Genomic DNA, 18,395 nt, shown 5'->3' with positions numbered 1-18,395 from the left:
ACTAGATGGCCTGCAGGTCTGAGGCCAAAGCCTTTCCAACTCTTTGAGGTGGGGGTGAGGGAGGGTGTAGGGTGCCCAGTTACATGTACATTTCAGGTAAATAACAAATAATATTTTTTAGGAGTTCCCATCATGGCTCAGCGGTAACGAACCTGACTAGTGTGAATAAGGACATGGGTTCAATCCCTGGCCTCGCTCAATGGGTTAGGGATCCAGTGTTGCTGCGAGCTGTGTAGGTCACAGATGTAGCTCAGATCTGGCATTGCTGTGGCTGTGGCAGTGTCAGTGGCCAGCCTGCAGAACCTCCATATGCCATATATATATATATGTATGTATGTATATATTAGTAAAAATATGTCCCATGCAGTAAGTGGGACATATTTATACTAGAACATGTTGAACAGGACACAGTTATACTAAAAAATTACTCAATGTTTATCTCAAATTCAAATGTAGCTGAGCATCCTATATTTTATGTGACAACCTTATGGAAGAGGACCAGCATTTAAAGTAGATGTCTTCCAGAGTTTCTGTTGTGGCTCAGTGGTAACAAATCTGCCTAGTATCCATGAGGACGTGGGTTCCATCCCTGGCCTTGTTCAATGGTTAAGGATCCAGTGTTGCTGTGAGCTACAGTGTAGGTCACAGACATAGCTCAGATCTGGCATTGCTGTGTCTGTGGCGTACCTTTAGCCTGGGAACTTCCATATGCAGCAAGTTTGACCCTAAAAAGGCAAATAAAATAAAATAAAAAATAAAATACAATACAATAAGATAATAAAGTAGATGTCTTCCCTAAGATGAAAGCTTAGGATTGGGGAAAACAGAGGCCACAGTGAGCCATAATTTTTCAGGAGAGGAATGAAGTTGGTTTCTTTCACGCCAATTAAGCAATCACAGACAACCCCATCAGAAATCCAAACTTGTGACTAACATGGGACTCAAGACCAGGAAAAAAAAGTTTAAAGACTAAGAGCCAGAGAAGCAATCTTCACACACAGGGCCAGCCAGCAGACGGAGTCGATCCCAACCAGGCAGGTAAGAGCATTCCCTTTTCACCCATCATTTCAAATAGAACTAACTGGGTTCGGGAGATTCTGGTGGACTCCTCTACTCTCCCTCATTGCCTCCCTGATGTTTGGCTGCCGGGAGAATTTCTCCTCAACGTTGATAATCCTCCGACTTCTGAAGGTTCACAGAGTCTCCCCTAGGTCCTCTCTCTAGACTGCCTTGAAGCAAAGCAGAGAGCCAGGAGAAGCCACCATTCAGGCTGCAGCTGGCTTGAGGGCACCTGTGCCTGGTCCCTTCAAGACCACTTTTCTTGGCTCAGATGGGGTGAGGTGCATGTGCAATCTCTGCACTGTTTGCCAAGGCTCAAAGCTGGAAGTAGAGATCTACACAAATAATTGAATGCAAAAATAATCAAGTATTGTGCCTCTAATTCTGAACAGAGGGTTCACCCCCGCATTATTCACCTGAGATGACCAGTGGGTTTAAGTGTGGTTTCTTCTTCACAACTGGGAAGGGCAGATTACACTTGAAATGCCCCGTGGTAAGGGTTCATGGGATCAACTCTCTGTCCCATCTCCCATGTCTCTCCAGCTATTCTAAACAGGCTCATTAATATAACTCTCTGGAAATCAGACCTTTGGGATTCATGAGAATAATATGTGGAAAGAAAAATACACAACAGTAAGGAGAGAAGAGAAGCCACTGTTAGTTTTTGATCAGCATACTTTAATCACAACCACTGAAGTTCATGAGCTTTTTGTCTATTTTTTTTCATTACTGCTTAAAATTTTGTATTACAATTAGAAATATATATATGTATTTTTAAACCCTAGTCATGAGACTTGAGCAGGGAGATGAAGAAAATGATTTTGGTAGGAGGGAAAACAAACTGTTAGACAGAGTCAGGCTTCCTGGGCTTACCTTGGATGGGTGAATGTGGACACACCCAGGCAGCTGTTTTGGGCCGTTCCTTTGTTAGAAAATGGGCTTGGAGGGTGCTGTGCTAGGTGACATGCATTATGTCACCATAGCCTTCTATTTGTCCAAGGATTGATATAAAATAAAACCTTTGTAGGAGTTCCCTCTGTGGCTCAGTGGTAACAAACCTGACTAGTATCCATAAGGATGTAGGTTTGATCCCTGGCTTTGCTCAGTGGGTTAAGGTTCTGGCACTGCCATGAGCTATGGTGTAGGTCACAGACGCGGCTCAGTTCTGGCACTGCTGTGGCATAGGCTGGCAGCTGTGATTTGACCCCTACCTGGGAACTTCCACATGCCCTGGGTGTGGGTCTTAAATAAATAAATAAGTAAATAAATCCTTTGGAGAGAAACAATTCCTCAGATTAACGACAGCCATCAGCCAGGGAAAGTAAGGAATGAATAACAATGGGTTTTTTTTTTTCTCTACAAGTTTATGTATAGAGTCAAATTGAAGTTTCTGTACCCCGCCCCTTCCACGCCACAAATAATAACTCAATTTGAAAGATCTTTGCCTTTGTTTGTGGTTTCTTCCTTGCTTAATTTTCAGTTGGTAGAAAGGGGTTAGAAACCTGAACAATTTTTACCTGTTACCAGTGAAAGAAACAGGTACAAATTCTCTCACAGAGAGAAACCAGGGGGTTCAGCTCTTATTATCAGTCATCTGGCAAAAATGTCTTCGTGGATATTTGAGATTGCAAGAACACTCTGGATGCATGAAGTGATACTTGCGTACCCTTGCTGTTAGGTGTCCTGTGACCTGACCCCACAAGATGCCAAGAGAAGAGGCTCACTTCTTCTATGGTTCCTCTAAGAAGGGGCACGGCCACTCCCACATCACAGCTGAAGAGTAAGTTCAGCAATGGACCCAGCGCCATTTCCAGTTTGCTGTTTGCTGATACAGTCTGCTGGCTTTCACCAGCACATGCCTGTCTGTAAATCCCTCTAGTGTTTATTTCTCCAGAAAGTAAAATCCCTGGCAATGAGGTGAGGAGACCCTGTGGTCCTCTGAGGGGCCTCAAATGTCTCTGAGGCCAAAGAGGCAAGGAGATAGGAAAGGTAAAAATTTGGATTTTGCCATTTTTGCCTGAATTCTTAGCTATTTGGTTCCTAGGCTGAAAAACATCTATCTGGGAGCAAGATGCCTTTTTCCTCAAGCCTTGCCTGTCTGTTTCACTAGGGTTCCTGGATGTGATTTGTAGACAGAACACAGGCAAGTTGCCAAAGAGCAAATGACTGACTCCAGGGTGAAGGTGGTGGTCATAAGATTTTCATCAATACTTTATCCTAAGGAAAGGTGTTTCATATTATGAATTAATTTAAAATAAGCATTTAAGCATTTAAAATAAAAAAAAAAACCATTTCTAAGTGCTAAGCATTGTATACCAGCATTGTATACCACTATTCTTATCTTTGAAAAAAATCTTACAATCTATTGGGAGGGTGAGGTAGTAACTCTAAGAGTAATTTCAGCAAGTGTTAAGTGCTGTGATGGGAACACAGACTGCAGGACACACTGCATGGACTAGAGTGGACAAGGGGTAGGGAGGGGGCTCCCCCCTTTTAGTGGAGACTCCAAAAGGACAAACAAGGAACTTGGTTTTTATTTGAACCACTTCTCTCTCTTTTTCTTTTTCTTTCCTTCTCTTTTTTTTTTTTTTTTTTTTTTTGGCTTTTTAGGGCCACACCTGCAGCATATGGAGGTTCCCAGTCTGGGGGTCCAATTGGAACTATGGTTGCTGGCCTATACCACAGTTTACAGCAATGCCAGATCCTTAACCCACTGAGCAAGGCCAGAGATCAAACCCACGACCTCATGGTTCCTAAGTTGGATTTGTTTCCTCTGAACCATGATGGGAACTCCTCTTTTTTTTCTTTTTATGGCTGCACCTGTGGCATGTGGAAGTTCCCTAGCTAGGGGTTGAATTAGATCTGCAGCTGAGGCCTACGCCACAGTCATAGTAATACCATATTCGAGCCACATCTGCAAGCTATGCTGTAGTTGCAGCAACACTGGATCCTTAACCTACTGATTGTGGCCGGAGATCAAAACCACATCTTCACATAGACAAGGTTGGGTCCCTAACCCACTGAGCCACAGTGGGACCTCCTAAACCACCTCTTAAGTGGTCTGCTCAGAACTTCCTGCAAACCTGCATTCTCAGGGAAGAACTGCTGAATATCTTTACTAGAGTGAACTAGCAGGGGTAGGAGAGATGTAGAACCCATCAAAGGCATGAAGGAGGAATTCAGGATGGAGCATTTCCTTAGAAAGACCCTATTGGGATTCTCTAACATCCCTGTGTGTTCGTCTGAAAGGTGAGGGGGGAGATCACCTGAAAAAAAATCCCATGAGTAAAATTTCCTCTTAGGGGGAACACTGCACATGGTATTAGGTAGGATATTATTTCAGCTTTTTTATGATGACACAACAGACTCTATCTCTGAAACCATAGTCAAGAGTTTCTCAGTTGAGAGGGCATAAGCCAACTATGGAGCTTGTGAAAATGCAGCTTCCCAAGTGCTGCTACCTAGACCCATGGAGAGGCTGACTCCACAGGTCTGGGGTGGGGAGTCCCAGGATCTGCACTTGAACTGCTTCTCAGGCAACTCTATTGTAGGAGGTATTTGGGTGACATCTGAGAGCCCTGCCAGGGTGTTTAGTAGGCTCTTTTGGTGCATTTGACACATCCTAGCATTCTTGACTCTCTATGAGTGCACTGGGACTATGTGTGAAAAGCTGGAACAGAGCTCTGTCTGTGTCATAACATCCTGAGGGATGACCACAGACCTGGGGGGTAAAATTAGAGTGCAGGCATGCTGGGAATTGAATCAGCTGCCTCAGTCACGAGAGCCCACTGAATGCTCCTTGTGACAGCTTCATTTCAGGAAAGGGTGATGTGGCAGAAAAGACACTGGCTGGGGGGTGGGGGGCGGTGGTCCCAGGCCAGCTGCTGTGAATGCTGGTTCTGCCGTTCTCTGGTGTGTAACCTTGGGCATTTACCAGCCTCAGGTCTGAGGGATGTCAGATGTGAAATGAGCATCATATCTACCCCAGAGGATTATTGTGAGGATGAAATCAAAGCCTATAGTGGGGTACTTGCCACAGTGCTTGGCACAAACTGGTGTTCAGTGAATAGCAAAGCAGCCACTTACGTGGTGGTGACAATGAGGAATCTCAGTAGGTCTCAGCATCATGATCTACGAAGTGGGCTGATCGGCTGCATAATTACATCAGCATTTTTATCCAGCACTGTCATCCATTTAGAGATGGGCAGGATGGGCTGGATGCCCCAGCAGCCCTGAGATGGTGGTGGTCTGGTGAGTGGTACTGGGCAAAGTTCTATCCAGGAGATCCCTCCATTGGCCCTTGTTTCACCAGCTCAATCTCTTATAAATCACACAGCTCTGCAGAGCCTTTCTTTAGCAAGGCACAGATAAAAGACTCAGCACTCTCCCCTTTGATCATGCTGATGTGGAAACCTATGCAGATGTTAGCTAACTGACACTGCTACACAAGGGAAGCACAGTCTCAGGCCACATCTCCAGGGCCTTTGTGGAAACGAATGTTTCCACGGGCCACTGGACACAGGGCCCAAATGCTGGCTTAGATGCCCAGGAGCAGACCCTTCTGGTGACCTACAGCTTTGCTCTAGGTTCAGCTCAGATACTTCTCCTAGGGCTGAGCCCTCATGCTGTTTCTTTTACTAATCTATGCATGGCTAGCCAAGACGTTCTTACTGAATACCTACTAAGTGCCTGACTCCAAATATCAGCTGGCCTCTCCAACTTGGCAGCTGGGCAGGCTTGGGAGGTCAAGGTTCTGCCTCAGCCTCCCCAGGGCTCATCCACCTCTATTCTGAAATGCCTTTCCAGATAACTCAGGTGAGACCAGAATAAGTAGCAAGCACTGTCCCAGCTGGTTCAGTCCTTGGTGATCTTGCAATGGATTTCTGGAGCAAGTGGAGGCTGGACAGGAGTGTGTCTAGATGAGCTTAAACACAGGACACATGTCCTATCAGCTGGGCTGGCCTCCAGCATTCCTGTGCAATAGTTACAGCCTTGGAGACCCCTAACCCCACAAGTCCTAATTCTATCCCTTCAGCCAGAACGTGCAGCTCTAAGTCCTCAGTGGCCAGTTTTTATTACCTTCTTTCTATCCCCGACAAAAACCTGCTCTGTGGAAAGTTGCGGGTCCACCACAAGAGGTTAAAGTAACAGAGAATTAAGCTGTTAGGCCAAAGGGTTGAATCTCTAAAAACAGTATTTCAGGTCCTCAGTTCTAATACAAATGCAAAAGAAAAAAAGATAATGTTGGGGTTAAATCATGCCACAAACCTACATATTTGTTAACATTTATTTTAAAGGAGACATTAAATGGCCCATTCATTTTGCAGAGACTGGTATCATAGGGGAGAGGATGTGAATTTTTAATCACTCATAATTCATTTGTTTGGCCATCCATTCAACTGTGTATTTATCCATCCATCCATCCATCCATCCATCCATCCATCCACCCATCTTCAAGAAATATTCCTTTTTCAAGGAAAGTTTTGTCTGGATATATGCCGAAGAGTGGGATTGCTGGGTCATATGGTACTTCTATGTATAGTTTTCTAAGGTACCTCCATACTGTTCTCTATAGTGGTTGTACCAGCTTACATTCCTGCCAACAGGGCAGGAGTGTTCCCTTTTCTCCACACCAGCTCCAGCGTTTGTTATTTGTGGACTTTTCCTTTTTTTTTTTTTTTGTCTTTTTGTCTTTTTAGGGCCGCACCCGCGGCATATGGAGGTTCCCAGGCTAGGGGTCAAATTGTAGGTGCAGCTGCCGGCCTACACCAGAGCTGCAGCAACATGGGATCCTTAACCCACTGAGCAGGGATCGAACCCACAACCTCATGGTTCCTAGTCGGACGTGTTAACCACTGAGCAACGACAGGAACTCCTTTGTCGACTTATTAATGATGGCCATTCTGACTGGTGTGCAGTGGGTATCTCATAGAAATTGACAGATCACTGTAAACCAGCTATAATGGAAAAAAATAAAAATCATTATACATATATATATAAATATTTCTTTAAACACACCCATGTTCCTGACCCTTTCTAGACACAGAACACAAATTAAAAACAAACAAACCAAACACCAAAAATGTCTCTGAGAGCTCTTTTTCTAGAAGAGACAGTACACTGCTGATTTCCACCATGGCTGCCATCTTACTGGGAGGGGTGATGCTCAGTCTAGGAACATGAGTATATTAGGGCAGAAATGGAGAGAGGAGATACATAAGGATTAAGGGGGTAGAATATGGGGTAGAGAGGGTGCAAACACAACTGAGACACACTCAAGTTCAAATCCTAGCTCTGTCTTATTGCTAACTCTGTAGGACGTTCACAAGGCACTTAACCCTTGCATTTATTTCCTCATCTGTGAGATAGGGATGAAAAGTGTTACCTACCTTAGAGGGTTGTTGTGATCATTAAATAATCTGATGCATGTAGAATGGTTATCATGATACCCAGCTTACAGCAGACATTGCCAATGGTAATTTCTACTTCTTTTTTGTGGACCGATAGTTGGGGAAAATGTTTTAAACTAGTCCTGATGAAAAGCAAAGATGCTTCATTCTCAGTAAATATGTTGTCCACATAAGGATCAGTTGCTACTGCACCCGTTGCACCTGGAACCCGGGTGCTAGGCCCATGCCGGTTAACATATGTCTGAGAGGCTTCTAGAGATGGTCCCATTCCTGGATATGAGTGAAGCCTGATGGGTGCTTGGTGTGGCATGCAGTAGGACACTCCTTGGGGACTGGGAGGTGCTGCACTGATCAAAAAGCCCCTGTGAAGAAGGAAGATTGATACACATTTCACCACAATCTGGAATAAGGTTTCTGTACCAAGACGGATTTGTCTATTTCTCGGGCCAGGGCTGCAGGGATTGGCTTTCTGATGGTGATCCTGGGCATTTTACTTCTCATCAGCTGCTGGTACTGTAAAAGACGAAGTGGATACAGAAGCTTAAAGGTTGGTAAAATCCCCACTGTGGCTCCCTCCAGATCCACAACCTCCCTTTCCCTTCTTTCTTTGAATTTTGGGGAATGGGGTGACACTCTCATGATCACTCTAGCTCTGATTCCTGGTTCTGATGAGTCTTTCTTGACTTTGTACTTGTAACTCTTCCTTTGCCTCTGCTCGAGCATGAACCCTGACCAGGGACCTGGTCCATTTTTTTGTTTCCACTTACAGCAAATGCAAGTGCTTGACTCTGTGTGTAGCTGAGAATTGATGGTTTGTGGGGCATAGCGAGCAGCATATGAGACACTCCAGATCTTACCAGTCCTTCTGCGGACTCCCAATGGTCCTGTACACCACTTAGCAGCCCATTCCTCTCACCATGCCTATTCACCCCCTTCCTCCCAGCTTGTCTGGGAATTCCAAGTTCTTCTAACTCTGTTATACCAAGCAACCCAGCATACCAACAACCTGTCTAACCATCACTGCAGTGAGGAAACCACCCACTCCTCAGCACCACAAAGGAACACCAGGTTTTTAACAGGCTCCATCCTCCTTTGATAGCCAATGTGGTTTTAATAGAATTTTTGCTCCTTTACCCATGTGACCAGGAAGCTAACAAATGACACAGTCCAATCTTGGGATAGCAGTATCTTCCACCAAGGAGAAATATCAACAGAGTCTCTAAACTATAAAAACTACAGGTTTCAGAATCCTTGCTTCAAAGCCAGGTAGCACTTTGGTATTTAACTATCCAAAGATGTTCTCCACAATGAGCAACAGGACGGAAAGAGAGTTGCAGTTCTCTCTCTCTCTCTCTGTCTATCTCTGTCTTTCTGTTATTACCTATCTGAAAGCTTCAGAGGTTGATACATAATGGAAAAAAATTTATCTTTACAAAGGATGTTGGAAAGTCCATTCCTCACTCTGCAAGCACTTCATTCAGAGAAAGAGGTTCTGCGATGGAGGAGAGGGTTGGCGGGATTGGGCCTGGCAGTCTGAAGAGGAGAAGGGGAAGGTGAGAGCTATAGCTTCAAGCTCTGACTTCCTTACTAGGGAGTTTAGGTAGTTCTATGTGCTCCTTTCCCTGATGTCCATCTTGCCATAGTATCCCAGATACAAACCATGAAAGACAGGGTGAGCCTGGGGGGACGCAGGCCCCCACTATAGTGACATTTATAGGAAGGAGAAGTTTTGGAGTCTGAATAAGATGCCACCCAGGTACCACTGCAAAGCCTTGGGTCAGGAGGTTGGAGGTACAACTCTGTTTTCTGCCACACTGCCTGTGTGCTTCTAGCATGGAGTTATGGCATTGGCCTGTTATTGGTTATTTACTTTCTGCCCTTCCATCCTCTTCCTTCTTCCCAGTTATAAGCTGGGACAGAGACTATTTCTTTTCTTTTTTTTTTCTTTTTTTGTCTTTTTGCCTTTTCTAGGGCCACTTCCCGCGGCATATAGAGGTTCCCAGCCTAGGGGTCTAATCGGAGCTGAAGTCACCATCTATGCCACAGCCACAGCAATGCAGGATCCAAGCCTCGTCTGCGACCTACATCACAGCTCACGGCAACGCCGGATCCTTAACCCACTAAGCAAGGGCAGGGATCGAACCCGCAACCTCATGGTTCCTAGTCGGATTCGTTAACCACTGTGCCACGATGGGAACTCCGAGAATATTTCTTACTCATCTTTGTATCTTCAGTGTCTAGTACAGTGTCTGGCACATAACAATGACCCAACTGTTATAGCATCAGGATTTAGTCTCAATTTTGCTACTGACTTGCTTGGTGACTTTAGATTTTCACTTTTCTGAGCTCTATTCTCACCTAGACACAGGTGATATAACATAATCTATATTAGTTTTTATTTAATATATGTTTTCTTCTATAATTAAAAATATTATTCTATATTTGCATATAAAAACCCACAATGATTTAGTCTTTCAAAGAGTAAAAGTTCTACAAACTCAGTATGCTGGTACCCATTTCCATAGCTGTTAGCTTGATGCTACTGGACAAAAATGCAATGATTTTTCTGCTTCAACATTCATCTTAAATGCATTCAATTGAAATATGGCAATCTCAGTGTTGTGTGCTCAGACCTGGTAAGGTTCAAGTTCAGCTTGCCATCCTCCATTCCTCCAAGCTAGATCAGTGATTTGCAGAGTTTCTAGAATTTTTATGAGATACAACTGTATTTAAATTTCCTGGTTCCCCTAATGTTTAAAAATGCCCTCTGTCATTTATTTTGTAAATTAATATTAAAATTTTATTTTGAGATTTTCATATCTCCTGAAAAGCCAGGTTGGGGATCAGCAGTCTAAGAAATTTAGGCAAAATTATGCAAAATATTGCATTAAGTAGTGCATTTAATTACATATTTACCTCCCTGTCTCTCTTTGGTGATTCTATTTTCATTTTAAATCAGAAGAACTTAAATGACTATAAATGCAAGTTTGGGAAACCTGAATTACTCCACCTTTAGCAACCTTCATTAAGCTCTGAAATATGTTTATTTACCTGCTTTCCTTGATGACAGAATGGTAGCAAGGTTGGTTGGATTAAGGTCTCAAATTTTTCCCTTGGCCAACAATTCCCCTTAAACCTGAAAAACATCTTTTGAAAAGAAAAAATGCTTTTAAAAGTAATGTGTTTCTGCAGGAAAGTGATTGGTAAGGGATTAGAAGTTTTCTTTTGTATTTACCAATTTTACTCTTTCATTTGGAAGTTTAGGACGTAATACTTTTGATTCTTGGAGAAGAATTTAAAGGCCCCACTAACAGGCTCAATTTATGCTCATGTCTCACGGCATTGTGTTTCTCAATGTATGGTCAGGGGCCCCTGCACTTGAATCACCTAGGGTTCTTGCTAAAATGCATATTCTGCGACCATCTCTGGTGGTGGGACTCAGGAACCTACGTTTTAACACACACACTGAAGTTTGAACACAAATGCAGACAAGTGGCAGTGAATTGGGGAAGCGGACCATGCCCTATCCTATGGCAGGTGAGAGATTTGTTTAAAAAAATAAAAAGAAAAAAAGCAATAATTGAGGTCAAGGGAGAGAATGCATTCAACACCTTATCTTAGGTATGTTCCTGGAACTTTCGGATGAGAACAGATCTTCTCTGTGTCCTCAGGTCAATATTTAAGTCCTCGTATGTTTATCCTTCCAAGGCATAGAGTCAATAATAATTTCAGACTAGAGTTGACAAAAACTACTTCTTTGCATTCTGTAGACTGGGTAGGTATCAGCCCTAAATGTGTATGGCCTCATCCAATTGATGTTCCAAACACCTCTCCTTCCTTGAGACCTGCTTTAATGGCCTTTTCTTCCAACCTAGTAACCCCAATAATCAACCACAGTCTACAGACAAGCCTGAAGAGCCACTGAACCCCTGTTCAGCCCCCGTTCTAGCTGCTCTCAGCCAGGAACACAGAGATGCTCACGCCCTTCTGGAGGATTTCATTCACATATATATTTGGGCCTGTATCTTTAAAAAGTGAATTAGGTGCCAACATTTAAAAGTAACATTTTACATAAAAATCTTCATTTCTCTCTTTTTAAATAAAAAAATCTGGCAAAGGAATTCTCTTGTGGCTCAGAGGGTTAAAGATCCCACGTTGTCACTGCAATGGCTTGGGTCACTGCTGTGGCGCAGGTTCAGTCTTTGGTCTGGGAACTTCCACATGCCATGGGTGTTCCAAAAAAATAAAAAAGATCTGGCAAAAACAGCAGCCATGCAGTGGTTGTCCCTTTAGATGGAATACAGACACCTTCCTTTCCTAAGGCCCCCACCGAGACCCACTTGACCTCCTCCTCCCTCTAAGTGGCTGAGCTTAGCTGTGTCAGCCCAGGCACAGGCAGTAAGAAAGTACATTGTCTAGAGAGCCATAGTTCTCTGTGTGGCCCTGGACCAGCAGTATCAGCATCGCCTGTGATCTTGTTAGAAATGCAAATTCTTGGACCTTCATCCTAGACTTACTGTATCAGAAATTCTGGATGTGAGACAGCAGTCTGTGTTTGACAAGCCCTCAAGGTGACGCTGATGCATTCTAAAGTCTGAGAACCACTGCCTTGGAGAATTTAACAACAGTAAAAGCAACCAGAAGTCTGCTTTTTATGATCACAGTGTGCCAGCAATTTTAAACAATGCCAGTATGAGATAATCTACTTCATTAGGGTGGACCACACCTGCAGTCCCCACTTTGGTATGAGTCTCTGTCTTGCACAAACTGTTGTCATCCTGTTCTAGGGACAGAGAGCATCACCCCTGCCCCCTAAACTTAGGCAAAGCACCAAACTAAGCTATGACTCACCCCTCCCCCTAATAACTCAAGGTGCAAAATAGCTTTGACTGACTTGTCATCATTGTTGACTTGACTTGGAAGAAGCTCAGCACTACAACCACAGCATGTCCATCACAACACAAACATTCATAGTGTTTAAGATACTTTGTTGTCATTATGGACAGGCAGAAATAAACAGAGTGTTCCCGCTGTCAAGTTGCTCACAGGCTTGTCCTGTGATGACAACTCCTGCCTCACCAGCTGTCATCTACTCCATTTGTAACCATTCTCTGAGGCCCATTTTTTAGATTCACTCTTTCTCCTTCCCTTCGAAAATATTTATTGATGAATGAATGGGTGTCAGGAACTCTACTAGGTGCTTAATCTTTAGTTAATTCCCACAAAAATTCTGGGAGGTGGTGATATTATCTTCATGTTACAGATGAAAAACCTGGAATTCAGAGAGATAAAGTGAGTAGCCTGAGGATACACAGTGCAAAGTGGCAGAACCAAGATTTAAACCCATTCTTTAAACTTCGGCTTCCTTCTCTTTTCTTTAATGGACTCATTTTTTTTTGTTTTTTCTTACCCACTGACCTTCATGAATTCACATCACAGGATAAAAGCATTCATGACAGTACAAAAAGTACCTTAACAAGAAGATGTTCCCATGAGGGGATTGGTCACCAGGACAGCAAACTGTCTTTTCAGGAGAACAACTGTGGACCTGTGGTAGGTAAAGATCCAGCATCTTGGTGTTTTTGTGTATGGCTGCTTTTAAATCAAATGAATAATATTATTACTATATAAAAATCAAGGGCAGGGAGTGCCTCTTGTGGCACAGCAGAAACGAATCTGACTAGGAACCATGAGGCTGTGTGTTTGATCCCAGGCCTTGCTCAGTGGGTTAAGGATCTGGCGTTGCCATGAGCTGTGGTGTAGTTCCCAGATACGGCTTGGATCCCGCGTTGCTGTGGGTGTGGTGTAGGCTGGCAGCTGTAGCTCTGATTTGACCCCTAGCCTGGGAACCTCCATATGCCACGGGTGTGGCCCTAAAAAGCAAATAAATAAATAAATAAATAAATAAATAAATAAATAAAAATTAAAAAAAAAATCAAGGGCAATGTGAATGCACCTAATGCTACTGACTTAAAAATGGTTAAAATGGTAATTTTATTATGCACATTTTACCATAATAAAACGTAAATAGAAGATTAAAAACAAGGGAATCACAGAGATTTTCTTGAATTGTGCCCTCCCATACCTAGATTTTCCAGGGTCAATAATGAGATCCCTACATGTAAGATGCAAAGGAAGAAACTGGTTCTGGATACAATACTCTTTTGTCTTGTGTTTTCAGTATAGTTCCCTTTGTCCTGAACATAGATATATCTAAAGGAGAAAAAAAGTAGGAGTTTCTGTTGTGGCTCAGTGGAAATGAATCTGACTAGTTTCCATGAGGACGCAGGTTCAATCCCAGGCCTTGTTCAGTGAATTTGATAGGGACACCTAGTGTTCTGCACCAGAATGCTGTAGAAACACTCTTTCCATGAGCTGTGGTGTAGGTCACAGATGTGGCTTGGATCTGGCATTGTTGTGGCTATCTATGGTGCAGGCCAGTGGCTATGGCACTGATTTGACCCTAGCCTGGGAACCTCCATGTACTGTGGGTGCAGCCCTCAAAAGACAAAAAAAAGAAAAGAAAAGAAAAAGGAAAAAAAGTACATACTATTAACTGTATGGAGCTGCACAATCCAAAAGGGTAGCCACTAGTCATGTGTGGCTATTGAGCACTTGAAATACAGTAGTTTAAATTAAGATGTGCTGGAATACATTCTAGATTTCAAAACTTAGTAAGAGGAAAAGGATGTAAATAATTCATTAATAATTTTTATTTTAATTACATGTTGAAATAACATTTTGATATGTGGATAAAATAAAATATATTTTTGAGATTAATTTTACCTGTTTCTTCAAATTTTTTTTTTATTTTTTTTTTTTTGTCTTTTTGCTATTTCTTGGGCCGCTCCCGCGGCATATGGAGGTTCCCAGGCTAGGGGTAAATCGGAGCTGTAGCCACCGGCCTACGCCAGAGCCACAGCCACGCGGGATCCGAGCCACGTCTGCAACCTACACCACAGCTCACGGCAGCGCTGGATCCTTGACCCACTGAGCGAGGTCAGGGATCGAACCCGCAACCTCATGGTTCCTAGTTGGATTCGTTAACCACTGCGCCATGACGGGAACTCCTCTTTAAATTTTTAAAGTGTAGCTACTAGAAATTTTAAAATCACATGTGGTGCACTTTCCTTCTGGGCAGTGCTGATACAGAAGCAGGACATCATACAGTTGAAAGCACTATCTCCGGAGCCAAATAACTGTATTTAACATTTAGCATCATCACTTAACAGCTGTGTGACCTTGGGCAAGTGACTTAACCTCCCTGTGCCTCAGTTTCCTGACCTGTAACATGAAAACAATGAAAATACTTCTAGGATTGTAAGCATTTAATAAAGGCCCCACACATTTGTGCTCTGTTGAGAAAAAAATAGCCTTTAGACACAGTTATAAAGATTTTTGCTTGAGGTTAAGATGCAGTGTGTGTCGGTGATTGTAACAGAATTCAAGAATTCATTAGTTAGGGCTTGTGATTTCTACTGACAAGGACAGTCCAGGTATAAATAAGTTTTTGAGATTTTGGGGAAGTCACTTAGCCTTTTTTTCTCTACTGTCATTCCTCTCAACGTTTCAACATACACACTTGTGAAATTTAACAATTTAAATTTTACCTCATTGGGTAGAAATTAGGCATGGAAATTTAAACAAGTTTAACCTAGAGCAAAAGTATAGACATGATGGTATTTTGACTTAATCCCTCTTCCAGAACTATGTGCGCTGTTGCCAAGCCCGTGCTCTCTCTCATCCTTACAGGTTCCCAATGCTCCACCTGCCTATGAGAAATTCTCCACAGAGCAGTCACCACCACCCTATTTTCCATGAGAGCCAGCAGGTCTTCTGAGAAGTGCTGAAATGATTTCCCTCACACTTTTGCTTGAATTTGATATGGACACCTAGGGTTATGCTCCAGAAGCTGTAGAAACAATGTACATCATCTCTACAAATAAATTGAGTGTTAAAGTTTTCACAACAACTACCAATAGTGATTGAGGAAATAATGAGAAATGTTAAAATGGGAAAAGCTTTGTCAATAAACATTGTAATGCATGATGCCAGTAATAATAAATCTACAGTGTTATTTTCTGAATGAGACAATTCAGATGTGTGTCTGGGACCATTCATTTAAAGTTGAAATTTGGCTAATAACTAACAAACTACTATTATGATTTTTGAAGAAGCAGCCTCTTGACCAACATGAACATTAACAGACATGTTGCAAGTGAGTCTGTGCTATGGGTACTCACAAAAGATACATTTACAGGTTTAAGACCAAGAGGTGAATGACCTATCAAATTATAGTCCAATTCATCTGATCAGTAAAGTGTCAGTAATGTCTCTTTGTTCTAAAATTCCATGATGCTACAGTAATATACTGCAAAGATCCTGCATCTTCAGTAATACATACCATGCAGTTCTAATTACATTTCACTTCAAGCCTCATAATTAATGACAAGAATTTTCTGTTAAACTATAAGGTGGTGTAAGGACTTAAACAAGTAAAAGCTACTATAGTTTGGCTGATGTCTTGCCTTAAATGTCCCAAAAGCAATTTAGCTCCTTTGGGCTCCCAAGTCCCTCTCAAAAGAACATATAGAAGAAATCATAAAGGATCAGTGATTCTGTAATGCTGCCATTATTTGTGTAGCAACATAATAATTTTTTGCGTGGCAATATTACAAATTTTTGTGTAAGAACATTACAATTTTTTGTGTAGCAACATTACAATTTTTTGTGTAGCAACATTACAATTTTTTTGTGTGACATCTACATAATAGTGTTTGTCTAATATTTTTCAGTCAGCTCATTTTAAAAGTTTTTTGACTTAAACTTATATATCACCACTCTAAATGAAACATCAGTCTCATTTTCCATAAGTAGAAGATAACTATAAAAATGAAGATAATGAAAGCAAATTGCTTTTACTGAAACCTAGTAAGATACTGACGGTCACAGAAGGCTGTCAACTTGAGACTTGTCCTTGTTATTAAAGAAGGAGATTAGCAAGAATCAGAGAAAAGTTTTTGACGTAATTAGAAGGCTTGCAAGAGAAAGAAATGACTTTCTCACTATGTGACTCACTGTTATTTGATGCCTACTCAGTAAACCACCTAAAATCCTCTTGTGTCATTGGAAATACCAGTGTCGCATAACCATCATTTTTTTGCACAAAAAAAAAGCTTGCACAGAGAGGAAAAAACACTGAATAAAGAGACTTATTTACATACATTTAAAAAATGTTATTTGGAGTTACCTTCTAGCACATTGTGTTAAGGATCTGGTGTTGTCACTGCGGTGGCCCAGGTCACTGCTGTGGTGCAGGTTCAATCCCTGGCCCAAAAACTTCCACATGATGCAGGTGCAGCCAAAAACAATATGTCATTGAACAAAAATACTGTAAGAGGAGTTCCTATTGTGGCTCAGTGGGTTAAGGATCAGGCGTTGCCTCAAGCTGCAGAGTAGATCACAAGTGTGGCTAGGATTGGGCATTGCTATGGCTGTGGTGTAGGCTGGTGGCTGTGCCTCTGACTTAACCCCTAGCCTTGGAACTTCCACATGCCCCAGTTGTAGCCATAAAAAGAAAAATAATGATAAAGAGAGCCCAGTAAAATCTCTGAAACTGTACTAAAGACAAGTCTGCCTGCTTTCTCTAGAGATTACATGGTTGATGGCAACTTGAAATTAGATAAAATCAGAAAATAGAGAACTCCCTGGAAGCCAACTTGAAATACACTGATGCTAATAAATGTTGCCTTAAAAAGGCCAGAAGAAAAACCAAGGACTATTTAAACAGTTAAGTGAAGAAAATTAAATGAACAAATCACTTAGAGTTCAAGTGAATGCTCTCCAAAAGGCCAAAGTCTTTGCAGTCTGAAAAGAGTTTAAAAGTGAGATTCAAAAACTTCAGCTAAATACTGTCTGAACTACATCAAGAACACATGATGCAAATTTGCAGGAAATTGAAGAGAGAATTTACTGTGTAGAAATTGAGAAGAAATATCCCAAAGTGTACAAACATTAGTCATATATGTCAGAAGCACGACCCTAGAGAAGATTGGCTTTCACAAAGAATTGGAAGGAAGTCTTCCCTTTTATGAAAGCTGGATTATCTCCCATGAGAAAAAAAAGAAAGTCGATTGGCAGCTTGGCTGAGAGAAGTTTCACTGAAATAAGAAAATAATCAAAACAGATAAAAAGTGGCTGAAGTAGTTTAAATTCCAGCTTTTCCCAAGTGGCCCCCACTCTTCCACATGCAGCCCTGGGCAGAGGTGGGAGAGTATCAGACTTCCTGAGTCGTCAAAGGGAGAGGGTTAAGCTGTAGGGGCTCAAGATAAACATCACCTGCAGGTTTGATTAAGGTTTACATAGCCAACTCCTAAACATCCATAGCATGATATCTGACTGCGTTTTCTCTCTTTAGAAATAATTTAAATTATATCTTTTCAGGAATTCCTGCTGCGGCTCAGTGCATTAAGGACCCGATATTGCTTCTGCGAAGATGTGGGTTCATTCCTTGGCCTTGCTCTGTGAATTAAGGATCTAGTGTTGCTGTAAGCTGCGGTGTAGGTCACAGATGTGGCTTAGATCCTGTGTTGCTGTGGTGTAGGCCCCAACTGGAGCTCCTATTCAACCCCTGATCCAGGAACTTCCTTATGTCACAAGTGTGACCTTAAAAAGAAAAAAAAAAAACCTCTTCAGTTCAACTGCTTTTACTTAACTGATGCTACGTTTGCTCAAATTGAAGTTTGATAGAATTATAATTCCTACGATAGTGTTTTGCAAATCTAGATAGCCACGTGTGCCCAGTAGCTCCCCAGTTACTTTCAGCATACTTTTCAGTTCATTTCCCCAACTCAACCTACTGTTTTTAGTTTTTTTCTCTTTCGGGCCACCCCTGTGGCATATGGAAATTCCCAGGCCCGGGGTCAA

At 42.2% G+C, this 18,395-nt stretch overlaps 1 protein-coding gene across 2 annotated transcripts; it reads left to right on the top strand.

The window, feature by feature from the left end:
• Positions 951-17,650, top strand: MLANA (melan-A). Of its 2 annotated transcripts, XM_003121916.3 has the most exons (5): positions 951-1,038; positions 2,738-2,839; positions 7,920-8,016; positions 12,909-13,022; positions 15,222-17,650. In XM_003121916.3, exons 2-5 carry the CDS (start codon positions 2,763-2,765, stop codon positions 15,288-15,290), a joined length of 357 nt encoding a protein of 118 aa, XP_003121964.1. In that variant the 5' UTR covers positions 951-1,038; positions 2,738-2,762; the 3' UTR covers positions 15,291-17,650. The 2 variants fall into 2 exon arrangements, with proteins under 2 accessions (XP_003121964.1, XP_020919625.1); XM_021063966.1 differs by lacking the exons at positions 951-1,038; positions 15,222-17,650 and having other exon boundaries at positions 2,662-2,839; positions 12,909-13,210.

This window comes from Sus scrofa, chromosome 1, assembly GCF_000003025.6.
Source record: "Sus scrofa isolate TJ Tabasco breed Duroc chromosome 1, Sscrofa11.1, whole genome shotgun sequence".
Classification (NCBI taxonomy): Eukaryota; Metazoa; Chordata; class Mammalia; order Artiodactyla; family Suidae; genus Sus; species Sus scrofa.
The sequence above is the reverse complement of the archived record's forward strand: the minus strand, read 5'-3'. Positions and strand labels throughout refer to the sequence as shown.